This window comes from Leopardus geoffroyi, chromosome A2, assembly GCF_018350155.1.
Source record: "Leopardus geoffroyi isolate Oge1 chromosome A2, O.geoffroyi_Oge1_pat1.0, whole genome shotgun sequence".
In the NCBI taxonomy this organism is placed as follows: Eukaryota; Metazoa; Chordata; class Mammalia; order Carnivora; family Felidae; genus Leopardus; species Leopardus geoffroyi.
In genome coordinates, this window is record NC_059331.1 from 57,010,170 (window position 1) to 57,026,185 (window position 16,016).

Consider the following 16,016-nt stretch of genomic DNA (forward strand, 5'->3'; position numbering starts at 1 on the left):
TCCAAGCTCAGAAAAATTGTGTTTCCTCTCGGTACCCAAGTCTGGCTCCTTCTGGAAACCTGGGTCCGTTTTGTTATAACCTGATATCAACTGGGGCTTCTCTGTCCCCCAGGTTCCTAGTAAAATGGGCTGTTCCACCTCTCCCACACCAGCCACCCCCAATTCCACCATCTGTGGACATCCCGAGCCCTTCTTCGGTGCCTGACAGGTCCCAGGACTACGGTCCGCACGCTCTCCTCTGTCCCAGCGCCCATATGGAACACTCTGGAGGGCCCAGGCGAATTTCACATCAACACGTGGCTCCCGTCCAAATTCTGCAGAAAGCTGGCTCTCACGACACAGCAGTGAGCAAGCGGGAGGCGCAGAAGACCCCGGGCAGGTGGGAGGAGTTTCCATCTCTGTGACAGACATACCTTGAAAGGCACACCACCGTTTACAAAACAGCCTTTTGTGTCCTGGCCACGAAGACACCTGCTTTTCCAGCCCCATCCTTTCTCATCTTCTCCTGCAGGGCTTCTCTCCTTTCCTCCTCTCTCTATCCCTCTTTCTTCAGAAACAAAAGTGGGGCTCCTGGGTGGCTCAGTCGGCTCAGCGCCCAACTCTGGCTCAGGTCATGACCTCACGGCTTGTGAGTTCGAGCCCCACGTCAGGCTCTGTGCTTACAGCACGGAGCCTGAAGCCTGCTTCGGATTCTGTGTCTCCCTCTCTCTGCCCCTCCCCCCTCAAATATAAATAAACATCTAAGACATTTTTAAAAAAGAAACAAAAGAAATTCTTCCCTTTCTCATGGAAACAACTCCAGGTGCCGACATCAGACACCTCAAACTCTGGAGTCCCACTTGTACCCCAAGCAATGGTCACCAAATTCTTCAAACAAGACTCCTCTCCCTCAGAGGATTCTGGTGCCAGCAGTTAAACTAATAAAACATTTCTCCACTGTATGAGAGTGTTTCCAGGTATGTTACGGCCAATCTGAGTCCAAATATAATCACCCCAAGGTCCTTCCCTCGAGGAGATCCTGCATGTGGTGGGCCTGGGGCTCAGAGAGTACCATTAAGGAAGGTCAGGTAGGCACAGAGCACCATGGGAGGGCACTGAGCCACAGAGCTGAGGCTGGAGCAGGAGGCCCGAACTCGGGGGTGGGGGTGAGCTATAGGGAGGGGTGGAGACTATGGCAAATCCGACAGCCCGTGTTCCATCTGTGCTGCCCTGTGCAGATGTGAACCCTGTCTTCCCATTCGTCTGGAGAGATCAGAAATGTACATCTGTATGTGAAATCCCAACCTCAGTGTTGGCAAGTAAATCCGGAAAAAAGTACGTATACGTCAACAGGACACATAAAATACATTGATTGACTGGATGGAGTCCGTAGGCTGAGAGTCTGTGAATTGTACAGTCGGGATCAGCTGGAACGGGGCGGCCTTGGGGAACAGGAAAAGCTGGCATCTCCCCACAGGGCACTTAGTAGGTGTGCAGCCCTGCGTGAACCACCCGCCATGGGGCCTTCTTGTATGCCCCGTGAGGAGGGCACTGCTCCCCCACACCGGATGGAGGACACAGCCCCAGGACCCACGACAGTCTCTTCACAGGCGTGATCTCAGACAGGTCCCCTTTCGTACCTGAAAAGTGCCCCCTTGACAGCTTCCTCAAACTAAGGCCCTTCAGCAACCCCAGGCCCCCCCATGTAGGGTGCCCCTAAATCCTGCTACTGCCCCTTCCTGAGGCCCACACGTGCAGCCACGGCTCTGGCACAGTAGTGATCATAAGCCTTGATCCTACTGGCCAAGCAGCTGGTCTCATGAGACCCTGCCAGGAGCCCAGACAGCACAGCATCGTCAATGCAGAGGGTGACGTCCCCGCGGGAGGGGGGGAGGGCAGGGATCTCCCGAGGTGGATGGCGGATTCACACGAGAATCCCCAGGGAAACAGGTGCGCTGGGAAACTCAATTGGCCACCTCCGTTGTCCCCATGGTCTTTGTCCCAGGCCAGCAAGGTGGCCACCACAGTGCCACGCGCATAGTCCCCACCCACTCCACAGCCACCAACCCAGCATCCACAGATCCCATCACCACGGCCGGCCATCCACCGGCCACCACTGTCTCCTACGGGTCGGCCACAGCCACAGACATCAGGCGACACCGCCCACCCCCTGCCCCGCCGGCCCCCTACTGCTTCTGTCACCTCTAGCACCAAACAACCAGGGACCTTGGCCCCATCATAAGCAAAATGTCATCTCCGTCACCATTGTCAATCTATCCCACGGTCACCCTGACGTCATCCTCATGACCATCTCCCTCATGAGCGTTTTCAAAATCAAGCGGCACGTGGAGAATTCGCTAAGGTGACTTTCACCAGCTGCTGACCCCCTTGCCACCTCTGCCTTCTGCCCCCGCTCCAGGCTCCTGCTCTGCCTGGCTTCTAGGGCCTGCTCAGAGCCCTCTGCTGGTCCTCTGCAATCATCTGGCCAGTGGGTGAGCGGAGAGAGCAAAGAGGAAAGCGCGGATGTTCGTGGCCGGGCCTGGAAGTGGTAGGGAGGGCCTTTGCAAGCAGCTGTTGTCTGGAACCAGCCACCGGCCCCGCCCTAACTGCAAGGGAGGCCTGGAACTGCTCCCCCTGTGTGCCCAACGGCAGCAGCAGGTGGGCATCTGGCCACTGCCGGCCCCACCCGGTCTACGCAAAGGTAATGGCACTTGATCAGAAGGCAGGCACACTGTAGAGAGGGAATCTGTGAAGCCTGGGTGGTCTCGGGGGCACACGCCGAGTCTTGGACCTGAGCCACAGCCAGACCCAGCCCCTAACACAGTGCCCATCTCATGTGTTTTGGAGACACACTTAACCACACCTCCTGTAAGTGCATGTGTGCACAGAGTCTCCTAAGACTCCATGGCCCAGCCAGGACCCTCACCGTCTCCAGCCCCTGGGGTTGACACGTCAAACCTGATGAGAGTGAATTCCTTGTCGGGCAAAGGATGCACTCCATTTCTTGAAAGCGTCCTGAGCCAGCCCCTGTGCGTGTAGCTGAGATGGCAGAGAGAAGGTGGAAGGCTCTGCCCTCCCCAAGCTCCACTCCAAAGGGGGACGCTGAGTCCGGGGCCTGAGGAATCTTCTAAGAACAGCATCTGACTTGACAGACACCCCTGGCCTCTGAATGTCAGCTTTCTAAACAGCTCTGGGGCCAGAATCCTCATTTTAAATCACTACAGGCAATATGTCTTAAAATTTTGGGAAAGTTTTGTTTCTGTACATAGATCCCTAACCAAGTGGGTTAAATTCAGAGAGGAAAGCAAAACTGTAATACTTTCTTTCTTTTTTTGTGTATGTGTTTATTTATTTTTGAGAGAGAGAGAGACAGAGTGTGAGCAGGGGAGGAGGAGGAGACAGGGGGAGACACAGAATCCGAAGCAGGTTCCAGGCTCCGAGCTGTCAACACAGAGCCCAACATGGGGCTTGAACCCACGAACCGTGAGATCATGACCTGAGCTGAAGTCGGACGCTCAACTGGCTGAGCCACCCAGGCACCTCTATTTTCTTTTTTAATGTTTATTTATTCTTGGGAGAGAGAGAGAGAGAGAGAGAGAGAGAATGAGTGGGGGAGGGGCAGAGAGAGAGGGAGACAGAATCTGAAGCAGGCCCCAGGCTCCAAGGTGTCAGCACAGAGCCCGATGCGGGGCTCGAACCCACAAACCGTGAGATCATGACCTGAGCTGAAGTCAGACACTTAACCAACTGAGCCACCCAAGTGCCCCAAAACTATATTACTTTGTTAATAAACACACACACACACACACACACACACACACACACACAAAACAAAACAAAAAAACCTCAGGGTTGCCAGGGCAAGAATACAGAAGGAGCCAGATGGAGCCCCGGATCAGCCCTATTGATCCTGTACTGTTTGTGTTCAGACTGTTAGAGGGACATAGATTTAGTCCCATTCCTTTCTTTTAGATCTGGGTACCCCTATTAAGTAGAAAACAAATATGAGGTTTACAACGATATCATGAAAAGAGAGGTCGGGCTCTGAGGCTCATCCAACCTGCTGGGTTCTTTATCTGATGCTTCAGGGTGCTGACTTGTTAGTGAAAACAAAAGCATGAATACATGCATTTGACGTTTCAGAGTCTAAAAGAACTCTGCACACCTGCATCGCAAGCTGAATGACTGTTCCTTCCTCTGAGTTCCGAAAGTTTGAATTACCATACAGAAAGTCTTTGTATATTTATGCAGTATCTTTCAACAAACACGGATAATTGTATTCTGTAACTGAAGCCTTTAAAAAGTCGACAGCGGAGACTCAGGGGTGGGGAGTTTGGGGAGCTGTTGAAGGCGTGTAGAGTTTTGTTTTGCAAGAACTAAGACGAAGAAGCTCTGGAGGATGGTGGCAATGGTCGCACACCCACGTGAATATACTTAACACTCCGGAACTAGACACTTAAAAAAGCTTAAGATGGTAAATTTTATGCTATGCATGTGCTATCACAACTTTTTAAAAGAAGTCTAGAGGGGCGCCTGGGTGGTTCAGTCGGTTGAGCGTCCGACTTTGGCTCAGGTCATGATCTCGCGGTCCGTGAGTTCGAGCCCCGCGTCGGGCTCTGGGCTGACAGCTCGGAGCCTGGAGCCTGCTTCAGATTCTGTGTCTCCCTCTCTCTCTGCCCCTCCCCTGCTCATGCTCTGTCTCTCTCTGTCTCAAAAATAAATAAAAACATTAAAAACATTTTTTTTAAAAAAAAAGTGTAGAGTGATGGTTTTCAAACCTTTTAGCAGTAAGACCTTTCTACCAACGAACCCCTAGGCAGTACCTGGTCTATGAAATAAAGTGTCTCCCTCTGGTTGGACGGGGGCCTAACTGGCGTCCTTCCCTCCTTCCCCATCCCTGCCTTTTGTGGGCTACTGACAGGCTTCAAGACTCTTCCAAAAGCCCATTTGTGAAACACAGGTCTAGAGTTTTAGTGGGGTATTAAAATTTGGTTTAAAAAAAAAAACAAGTACAGGGGCGCCCGGGTGGCTCAGTCAGTTAAACGGCTGACTTCGGCTCAGGTCATGATCTCACAGCTGTGGGTTCGAGCCCCACGTCTGGCTCTGAGCTGATGGCTCAGGGCCTGGAGCCTGCTTCACATGCTGCGTCTCCCTCCCTCTCTGGCCCTCCCCCACTCACACTCTGTCTGTCTGTCTCTCTCTCAAAAAGTAAATAAACATTTTAAAAAATTAAAAACAAAACAAGTACAGCGAACTGTCTCTGAGGACACATGGTCTGGAAATGGAAAGAGGTACCCGTTCAAGAACCGCAAGACTCAGTCCTCCCAGATTAGTCTCTAAATTCAATGCCATCCCAATCAAAATTTTTGCTATAGAACCTGACAAATAAGGGATGAGACCGGCGTCACCGGAACCTCCTTATCAATCCTCATGAGAGGTTTAAGCAGAAAGCCAGAACGGCGGCTTGGAGGGGCGTGGGTGAGGCGGACAGAACCTTCCCCAGACTGCTTACGCTGAGCACGCTGACCACATGGGACAGACAGCTCTCCTTGCCTCAAGCCCCACGGAAGTTACTAGATGATTGTAAAAAAAAGGGTAAGTTCAAGGGATACAGGAGTACTGATGCATAGGGGCACTTGTACCCCAATGTTTACGGCAGCACTCTCAACAACAGCCAAAATGTGGAAAGAGCCTACATGTCCATCAACTGATGAATGGATAAAGAAATTGTGGTTTATATACACAATGGAGTAATACATGGCAATGAGAAAGAACGAAATATGGCCTTTTGTAGCAACGTGGATGGAACTGGAGAGTGTGATGCTAAGTAAAATAAGCCATACAGAGAAAGACAGATACCATATGTTTTCACTCTTATGTGGATCCTGAGAAACTTAACAGAAACCCATGGGGGAGGGGAAGGAAAAAAAAAAAGAGGTTAGAGTGGGAGAGAGCCAAAGCATAAGAGACTCTTAAAAACTGAGAACAAACTGAGGGTTGATGGGGGGTGGGAGGGAGGGGAGGATGGGTGATGGGTATTGAGGAGGGCACCTTTTGGGATGAGCACTGGGTGTTGTATGGAAACCAATTGGACAATAAATTTCATATATTGAAAAAAAAATGTAAAAAAAAAAAAGGGTAAGTTTCCAAGGATGGGTTAATAGAGGAGACAACAGTAGGAAAGTGATGCCCACAAGCTTCTGTAAGACGGACAGTGGACAGAGGAGTCGCCACTGATTCAGCAGGTGACAGGAGGCTCCCCCCATGGCCTGCACTGGGACCACCGAGGAGGGGCCGCGGCGTCACCCCACTGAACCCCCAGGAGGCTCCATGCTCCCCTGTTGCAATTGTGATGTGACTCTTATTCAGAAATGAAACAAAAGAATTAAAAAAAAAAATTAATGTTTCTTTACTTTTGAGAGGGAGAAAGAGAGATGGAGTGTGAGCGGGGGAGGGGCAGAGAGAGAGGGAGACACAGAATCCGAAGCAGGCTCCAGGCTCCGAGCTGTCAGCACAGAGCCTGACGCGGGGCTCAAACCCACGAACCAGGAGATCATGACCTGAGCTGAAGTCGGACGCTCAACCGACTGAGCCACCCAGGCACCCCTCTCATCAGATTTATTACTTATTTCCCATATGAGCATGTACCCATATGTACCTGTGTCTATAGCTAGATATAGGTATATAGTTACACACTTATGTAATATGTATCAATAGGATACATATAAAATACGTAATATATATATATATATATATATATATATATATATATCAGATAGTTCCATTTTTAAAGATTTATAAAAGAAAAAAAAGAAGGAGGAAGTTCTTCATAGCTCTATTTTAACACAATCGCTGTTAACATTTTCATGTCCAGACTTTCTTGTTTACATCAGTCGGAACACTTCTTTACTTGGGTACTCTGAATCGTTTGCTGACTATTGCATCATATTTTTGAACGTTACATTGTTTTCCTGACTCTTCTGAAGTATATATATTATGCCTTTCTATTACAAAGATAGTAGATATTGATTATGGAAGACTGGAGAGTGTAGAAAGGCAGAAGGAAGACCCAAGCTCCCCAGCCCTTCACTGAGAGATGGTCCTACATTTCCAGCGTTCCAACATACTGTCTAAAATACTCTGCAGGGGCGCCTGGGTGGCGCAGTCGGTTAAGCGTCCGACTTCAGCCAGGTTACGATATCGCGGTCCGTGAGTTCGAGCCCCGCGTCGGGCTCTGGGCTGATGGCTCAGAGCCTGGAGCCTGTTTCCGATTCTGTGTCTTCCTCTCTCTCTGCCCCTCCCCCGTTCATGCTCTGTCTCTCTCTGTCCCAAAAATAAATAAACGTTGGAAAAAAAAAATTTTAAATACTCTGCAGCGAGGGATGGCTACCCCCTGGGTCCCCCTCGTATGGGAATAAGGCTACGATGGATATTCCTTTGCGTAGAGGTTTTATTGTTTTTAAGAATCATTCCTCGAGGGGCGCCCAGGTGGCTCAGTTAAGCATCTGACTCTTGATTTTGGCTCAGGTCATGATCTCATGGTTCATGAGATCGAGCCCCACATCGGGTTCTGTGCCGACAGCACGGAGCCTTCTTGGGATTCTCTCTCTCTGCCCCTCCCCTGCTTACATGTGCACAAACTCTCTCTCTCTCTCTCTCTCAAAATAAATAAGTAAACTTAAAAAAGAAAAAGATGTGTTCCTTGAGATAGATCCCTGTAAGTTTTCCGTTCTTTTCAGACCTGTCCACTTAGAATTGAGTCCCTTTCGTCGAATCTAAACCTGAGTACACGGCACTGTCACTGCAGCCACAGTCCCACCCGACGAAACCCAAGGGGTCCCCCCAGGATTTCAGGGGGGTCAAGGCACCCCATCCAGGCCTCACATCTCATCTCTGCTGTTCACTGGATGTGTATTTGAGGCAAGGCCTCAAATTCTATGTGAATTCTCTTGTGAATCCGTATGTTTTCCAACTGGAAGGTCTACAGCTTAAAGGGGTCACAGATCCAGACAAGACCCAGAACCCACATCAGGCACGAGCTCAAATGTTGCCAGAGGCGGTTGGAGTATGATGGAAGAGTGTCGGGTGTTAGGTGATCTGGCCATCAGAATCAGAGCCTGCCACCAGCCCTTTGCCTCTGATGTCCTTTGCCTCCGTGCAGAGGACAGAAAACACTCTTCGGGGGTAAACGGGCAAGAAGCTTCGGCTCTTCTTTTTTAGGAAGAAACTAAAAACTTCTGAGGCACGAAGACCTGCCCAGGGGCCACATGAGTGGGGCGGGCAGGCTGTGCAGACCCGGGTTCCTCAAACTGTAACTTGCATGCAGATCCCTTGGGGAACTTACTGCAATCTAGGTTCTGACTCAGGAGTTCTGCTGTGGACGCTGAGATCCCGTGTTTCTAACCGGCTCCCGGATGACGCCGGGCTGGCGGCCCGTGGACCACACGTTGGGCAGAAGGTTGGAGCATGTTGGCCGGGAGCTAACTCACCAGCCCCCCGACCACCCTCTCAGTCTCCTGGCCTCCTTCGCCGGGTCCGCGCCTCCTGATGTCCCCTCAACCCTGCACACGGGGCCTCCAGCTCCCTGGTGGACACCGTCATCACTGTGCTGGTGAGGAAGCAGCTTTGAACCGGCAACCCCCACGTCTGCGGCTGGCTCCCCGGGAACCGTACTGAGGCGATGGCTGCAGGGGACAGAGTCCCAAAGCACACAGCTCACGTGGGGGAGGGCTGGGACGGTCCGGGCTCCGTCCTGGGCCGAGGTGGGCGGGCAGAGCCGTCCTCGCCACACCCCCAGGCAGGCCCGTGTGAAGGCACACCACGGATGTCCAGGAGGCACGAGTGGGAGCCCAGCCTGCCATCCGGGCTGGATCTTTTCTTTCCGGGGCAGGGAACCGACGGCACAGCCGTCTCTGAGGCTGTGTGTGTGGGAGAGGGTTCCCCACGCTCCGGAGGGCTCCTAGGAGTAGCTGGAAGTGAGTGTCAGGACCAAGCAAGGGGGCGACCCAGTCAGTCAGTGCGTGGCCTGCTTTAGGAAGGTGTGTGGAGCTGGGTGTGGAGACGGGAGGCAGGAGCCAGGCCAGGCAGAGGCTGGGCAGAGACTGGCTGGGGTGGGGAGGGGCCGTGTGGGGAAAGGGACAGAGGACGAGGAGAGGGGACGTGACTCGAGGAGAGGGGATGTGACTCGGGTGAGGGCACCCTGCGTCCTGGCTTCCCCAAAGGAGGGATGGCGCAGTCCCTCCTCAGCTGAGCCCCTGGCTGAATGTGTGGTCGGGGGTGGGGCTTTGGGGGCCCCTGGGTGGGGGGGGCCGGGACCAGACTCTGCTCTGGGACCTAGGATCCAGCCCCAGCCTGGTCCGGGACAGGGGCTCAGGAGCCAACTTATTGGGGGCTTTGAGTGAGTCCCTCTAGGCCCCTGGCCTCACTCTCCGTTTCCAAGCCCAGGACGTTCTCCCAGGGTCTGGCAGTCCCATGGTGCAGGCAGAGGCAAGAGAGGGCCCTCAGAACAGCCTCTGGGGGCCACGTGGTGGCCTGGCCTCAGACCACCCAGTTAGGGGTTTTTCTTCCAAGGGCCACATGCAGGCTTGGGGCCGCCCTGCACTCAAGGACACCAGGAAATTCAAACAACAGGTATCTCCCTGGAAAAGGTCACAGAAGAGACTGCGGTGTGGCCCCTCTGGAAGGCCCAGGGCTCCAGGCCCACCTCCGTCATTCAGTCCGTGGAATTCACAGGTTTCGAACCTCTGGGACAGAGTCAGAAACAGGCGTCGCTCTTCCTGTCCTTCAGTTTCCAAAGTCCTCCCAGCTGGGATGTCCTGGTGGCTTCCCAGGATGCAGGCAGGATAGGAATTTGTGTCCCGCGTCTGAGGAAGCTGAGGCTGGGTAGAGAAATGACTTGCCTAAGGTCACACTAGTCATAGCGGACCTGGGATTGGAATGGAGGTTGGTCTGACTCCCATGTTGTCAGCGTGTCTCAGAGCCGGGCTGCCAGACTGGGTAGTTACTACCTGGCCACCGTGCACAGTCACGCTATCGTCATCTGGCCCGTGTCAGCATAGGCCCCCTTCTGAGAATGACCGGGGACAGATCCCAGATGGTCTCGGTGGGCTATGGTTCCTGGTGGCAGGGGCCCCATTCAGGCACTCGGCAGTTTTTTGAGCACTTACTATGCGCCCAGAGCCATTCTCTGCCCTGGGAACATAGCAGCAGTGAGCAAGACCAGTCCTGGCCCTTGTAGGGCCTCTCCTGACTTGGAATACAAGGTCTAACTTGTTACGGCTGCAAGGCTCGGGCAAGACACTCCCAACCACTGAGTCCACTGGCTTATCTGCAAAGCACGGGGATGGTAACACCTCCCCCACAGGGTTGTAGGTGCGGGAGAGGCCTGGTTCCCCCGGGCATCGCCCAACCGTACTCCTCAACCTGCCTCCCCAACTCAAATCCAGCTGAAGGAACCAGAGGCCCAGGAGTCGTTCAGTGACTTGCCCATGGTCTCCCTGGCCGAGTGAGGACCCAACCCAAGCGCTTTCCTGCCCCTTGGGCACTGACTGCTCCTCTGCCAAAGGATCCCACATTGGCCTGGGGCAGAGAAGTCTTAACAGGGCTCCAGGCAACAGATGGGCGGTGAGAAGTACAGACCCACCCGTCCACTCTGGGCCTGGAGACTAGTCGGGGAAACCAGCTGGGCAGGTGGGACCATCTGTAGAGATGTGGCCACCTGGGCCAGCTCTGGGCTCAAAGGTGAGAGAAGCAGTCTTGGGCGCCATGGACTCTTTGCAGAAATCTGTTTAATGGTTTAGGAATGTGTAGACTCTGGCTCTGCTAAGTTTCCATAAAGGCAACTTTCCCATGTTTTAAAAAATAGATTTGCTATAAAGATTTATGTATCATAAATAGGTAACATGAAAAATTCCCAAATGCAAAATGGCATTGCCTTATTGCAATGCTGAGGCCCTCCCTGCAGCCCAACAGTCCAGTCCAGCAGGGCTCAGAAGGTCCTTGAGGCCCCCACCCGTGGCAGCCCTCCTGGGGAAGAGTAACTGAATTCAATATGAATTAGGAGCTTCCTCTAGCTCCATGGCTGCCTGCCGGGGTTTGTGTCCTTAAAGCCCTTTTCTGGAAGGACAGGGACCCTCTGGGCGGCCCCGCTCCTCCTCCCGGGAGTAGAAAACACCAGCCTTCTCCTTCTTCAGCCCACGTCCCATTAGCCCCACCCAGGCCACAGACCGCCCTGTCCCCGGGGACCTGGTAGCGGCCAGAACACTTTCTGGCCCTCTGATCCCTGCCTCCTCTCCTAAACCCTGGCCTCTGACCTCACCAGCTCCTGCTACTGGGTCATTTATAAACAGAGGGAGAGATAAAGCTGTTTCCCTTCAGCCCCAGAAGGCCTGGGCTGTTGCAGGAGGGAACAAAGGTGGGTTGTGTTCTGTCTCACACAACTTCCCCGTTTTCTTTTACCCAAATCCGGGTCCCCACGTGACAGAAGACTGAGGCCCAGGAGGTAGTGAGGCTCCTGCCTGATGCCTCACTACAGGCAGCCCACCAGCATGGGGCCCTGAGCACTAGCATTCGTGCCTGTGACTGAAACCCAGAAATGGTCTCTGTTCGAGGCTGCAGGAAATGGCTTCTGCCCAGGAAGAGGGGGAGAAGGAACTCAATCTCGCCAGAGGGTACTATGGGCAAAGGACTAGCTTGGGGTGGGGCCAGTGCTCAGAGGTGTCCAGCTGGGTCATTTGTGGGACTCTGAATGACACGGATAAAAAGGCTGGGTAAGTGGGGGTGGGGGAGGGCAGGAAGGGTGCAGCCTGCATAAAGGGTGCTCCTGGGGGACAAGGTGCTGGGAGAAGCCAGGGCACAGCTGTGGAGGTCTTGGACACCTAGATTGAGTATGGGCCATATCCCAAGGGCCCCAGGCACCCTGGAATGGGGAGGGGGCAGCAGCATCAGTTGTGACCTTCTACAAATGCCATTCTGACTGCGGCACGAGGGCGGCTTGGGCTGCACAGGCTAGAGGCCCAGGGGCCAAAGAGGTCCATGAGATGTCCAGGGGATCCTGGGGCCCATCCAGAGCAGGGGCGGGGGCGGGGGGGGGGTATGGAGGCGGGATCCCAGCACTGTGATGGGGAGGGGAGAGGGAGGGTCCCGGCTAGACCCTATTGGCTGTGGTGCCTGAAGGAGGGATGGCCAGAGACCAATCAGCCCACGTTTCAGACACCTTGGGACTCTGAAGGGAGAAGAGAATCGTGTTGGGGGGTGTTGCTGGGTGAGCCAAGAGGCTGCCAGTGAGGAAACCTCCCCGGTCCAGGCTGGGCCAGCTGCTCCCTGCCCCCTCTCAGCCAGGCCCTTGCAAAGTTTCAGGTCTCCATCCCAGGGGTCTGGAGGAGGAGGGAGATGGCTCATAGAGAGGAAATGAAAGGTCTCCTCACCTTGCCAAAGTCATCCCAGCCCTGAGGCGGAGGAGGGGCAGCAGGTAACAACGGCAAGGGCCCGCACCTATGCTCAGCTGGAACTGTGGCTGCAAGTCAATGATGGGGGTGCAGGCCCAGACCCGTGCTCCAAGATCCCCCGCAACTGTGGCTGCAAGTCAATGATGGGGGTGCAGGCCCAGACCCGTGCTCCAAGATCCCCCGCGTTCCCGCCACCGCCCCCCAAAGCAGCTTCAAAGCCTCTGGAAGGTCAGGCTTCATGAGATCACTCTTCCAGCTTGGGCCCTGGTAGACAGCTTAGCTCTGCCCCAAGATCAGCCCTTAGAGGCCATGGTCTGAATGTGTCTCGGTGACAGGCACTTTCTACTTTGGAGGAAGAGCCCAGGCACTGCAATGGAGGGGCCTGGCAGACACCAGCTCTCCCTGCCAGCAGCTGGGCCCCAGGCCCCGCTCACCCCATCTCACTGACAAGGCCACTGAAGAAGGAAGCCAAGTGGCCTTCTTGCTCCCAGCTCCCACCCCACCACGGCCACCAGTGGGCCGGCTGCCCTCAGCACAGGACCCTGCTCAGCAGCTCTTGGCCCAACCAGGCCAACATCCTTCCCTTCCAGAACCGGGCTCAGACATGCCTGCCTGAAACGGAGTCATCAGCCCTGCTGGTCTCGGTCTCAGCCAGGGAAGCCTTCCATGCCCAAGCCCACAGAATGCCGTGGGTCTGGCTTCTCACTCTGTGGTCAGGCCTGCCTACGAGAAGGGGTGGGACGGTGCAGACCAAAGTGCAGGAAGTGGAAGGCAAGGGAAGTCGGCTGGAGCACCGCCTGGGCCCCGCAAGGCTCTGGGCTGCACCTCCACGATGTGACCTTGCCCACGGCTCTGACAGCAGTTTATTTCCCGGGGCCCTCCACTGAGGGGGCCTAAGGGGCTAGACTGGGCTGACATGGGGGGTCCGGGTAGTACGGGGAGATCACCCACCTCCCCCAGCTCAATCCCTGTGACCCTCTGAGCTACCCGCAGAGTGCAGCCTCAGTGATCCCAGCCCCCACCCGCCTTCTAACCTCAGCACCCTGCACACGTTGAGGCTGGTAAGGCCCAGGATAAAAGAGCCGGACCCAGGACTGCCGGGGCATCGCCTTTTTGGTTTGAGAAACCAGAAGCTAGACTGGAAGCAGTTAGGGAGCTGTCGCTCTGAACGTGGCAGGAAGGGCTTCTGCACAGCTAAGACTAAGTGCCCTGAGGGTCCCTCTCAGACCGTAGCCTCAGGGATGCAAGCGTTTACTTTTCCCTTAAGTGTCCACATTCCCACCTCATTCCCCCAACCCCCAAGTTCTGAGAGTTGGTGCTGAAGGAATCAGCTGGTTTTGCAACCTGAGTGGCCACACTTTGGGCCCCAGGCCAGCAGACGGTCCCCGCTGGGCTGTGGGCCATGACCCCATACTTGTGCCGACGAAAACAAGAAGCTACACGGAAAACCAGAAAACTTGAGAGGTCTTGCTAAGGCAGCAGGCCAAGCCCCAAGCTGTCTGTGAGCTTCGAGCTGGCAGTGAAGAAAGGAAGGAAGTTCCCGGCCTGGAAGGAGCTGGGGCTTCCCTGGGGCTGTGCTCAGGAACCAAGTCTGCTGGGCGGGTTGCTCTCACTCGGTACAGAGGCCCTGGAGTGACCTGAAAGAACCCAAGGCACCAGCCACACCCCTGCTGCCTCAGCTGCAACAAGACTCAAGGTGTGAAATGGTCAGACCCAGTACATGTGCAGCAAGGGAGGCACATCCCGGCCCCTCTCCTGCTGGGATCCACACCGGCAGGCCTGGGCCAGTCCTGGACTGTGAAGAACACAGAGGGGACGGCCACTGGCTGGCAGGCGGGGGCCCACGCCCCACAGGCCAACAGGTCTCCCTCAGAAGGTATCCTGCTGCTTCCTTCATCGAGGGTAGCTTTCCCATCAAGCACCCAGGCCACGGAATGGAGAATTCCAGGGCTTTATCCAGCTGCTCTAGGATCGCTGGCACCATGGAGGGCCAGCTCTGGAGGGGTGGGCCTGGCAGGCCAGAGAGAGGAGGTGGGGAGGCCCCTGCCTGCCTGCCCTGCACCCCGGTCAGCAGCCGCAGCCCCAGCTCTCTCCGACGTCCTTGCTATCCAGCTGGATGTGGTCGGTGCCCTTCTCACTGAGCAGAGGGCCGCCGTGCCGCATGACCAGCTCCGTGGCCACCCTCACGAAGGCCTCCTCCACGTTGCTCGAGTCCTTGGCCGACGTCTCGATGGCACACAGGATGTCATAGTGCTCTGCCAGGCTCTGTGCCTCGGCCAGTGGGACCTCCCGGAGCTCGCCGAGGTCCGACTTGTTCCCTGTAGGGAAAGGCCAGGTGCAGCTTGGTGAGGCCCACGGGTGCCAGCCCGCCCTGTCCCACCCAGCGGGGCCAAGCTGAGACACGTCAAGCTGTCCACCGCGCTCGGCCAGCCACCAATGAATACCTTCTGGTGTGGCCCTCCATCTTTTGGGGGGAAGAAAAAAGACCTTCTTTTATTTTAAGGCTCTTAGTCCAGCCTTTAGTCCCTCCTTTTGTTTCTCTTTTTTATCTTTGCCAGAGGCTGGTGTCTTTTATGGCTTCTTCCTGATACATCGGAGCACTCAACTTTGGTGAAAAGAACCTTAGAGCTGCAGGAAACTTCAGCTCCCTTTCGCCTGCTGCGTGACCCTTGGGGAAGTCACTTCATCCCTGGGTCTCGGTTTCCCCATCTGTGATGCCACCTTCAGCACAGGAGGGATCAGATGATACAGTGAACCGAAAGCAACGGGCACTTGGCAGACGCTCCCTACGAGGGGACGCCAAGGAAGTCTCACACTGCCAATTGTTTCCGTGGCTACAGTTTCGTTATGCTTATTATTTAGGCTCTCCTATTCTCATCTGGAATTCTTTCATTGCCTGGAAGATGGGGACTTTGATTATTTTGCTTTGCTGATAGTAAGAGCACAGCCTACCGCCTGACCTGAGAGCGCACCTCTGGTCGCTCCTACAAGGTGTCAGCTGTGTCATTATGTTCTAAATAATCTGGTCAACTGCTCCTTGACCCAATTTCTAGAAGAATTTTTTTTTAAGTCTCTAAGCGGTTGACTTTTGTAATGTGGCTATAGGGAGGACACAAAAAAAAGATAACCGCGGGGCCCCTGGGTGGCTCAGTTGGTTAAGCATCTGACTTCAGCTCAGGTCATGATCTCACAGTTCGTGAGTTCGAGCCCCGCATCAGGCTCTGTGCTGACGGCTCAGAGCCTGGAGCCTGCTTCGGATTCTGTGTCTCCCTCTCTCTCTGCTCCTCCCCCACTCATGCTCTCTCTCTCAAAAATGAATGAACATTAAAAAAAAATGGATAACCACCTATAAAAATCATGACTGTCTTCGGTAACCTTAAATGCTACAGCAACTAATTTCAATGTGTGGAACTTGTTTGGATCCTGATTTCAACAAAAAGAAAAAAAACAAGTACATGTGATATTTATTAGCAATTATAAATCTGAGCACTCATCAGCCATTTGATTATATTAAGAAAATATCAATATGGGGGGTGCCTAGGTGGCTCAGTCGATTAAGCATCTGACTCTTGATTTTGGCTCAGGTCATGA

General features: G+C 54.3%; 1 protein-coding gene across 2 annotated transcripts in view; it reads right to left on the minus strand.

The window, feature by feature from the left end:
• Nucleotides 1–10,746: 10,746 nt before the first annotated feature.
• Nucleotides 10,747–16,016, minus strand: part of RAB43 (RAB43, member RAS oncogene family) — a 33,692-nt gene continuing 28,422 nt past the window's right edge. For both annotated transcript variants that reach the window (XM_045493989.1, XM_045493990.1), the window contains exon 3: nucleotides 10,747–14,743. In XM_045493989.1, coding sequence (XP_045349945.1) covers nucleotides 14,493–14,743 — 251 coding nt within the window. In that variant the 3' untranslated portion in view covers nucleotides 10,747–14,492. The remainder of the gene's footprint in view (nucleotides 14,744–16,016) is intronic.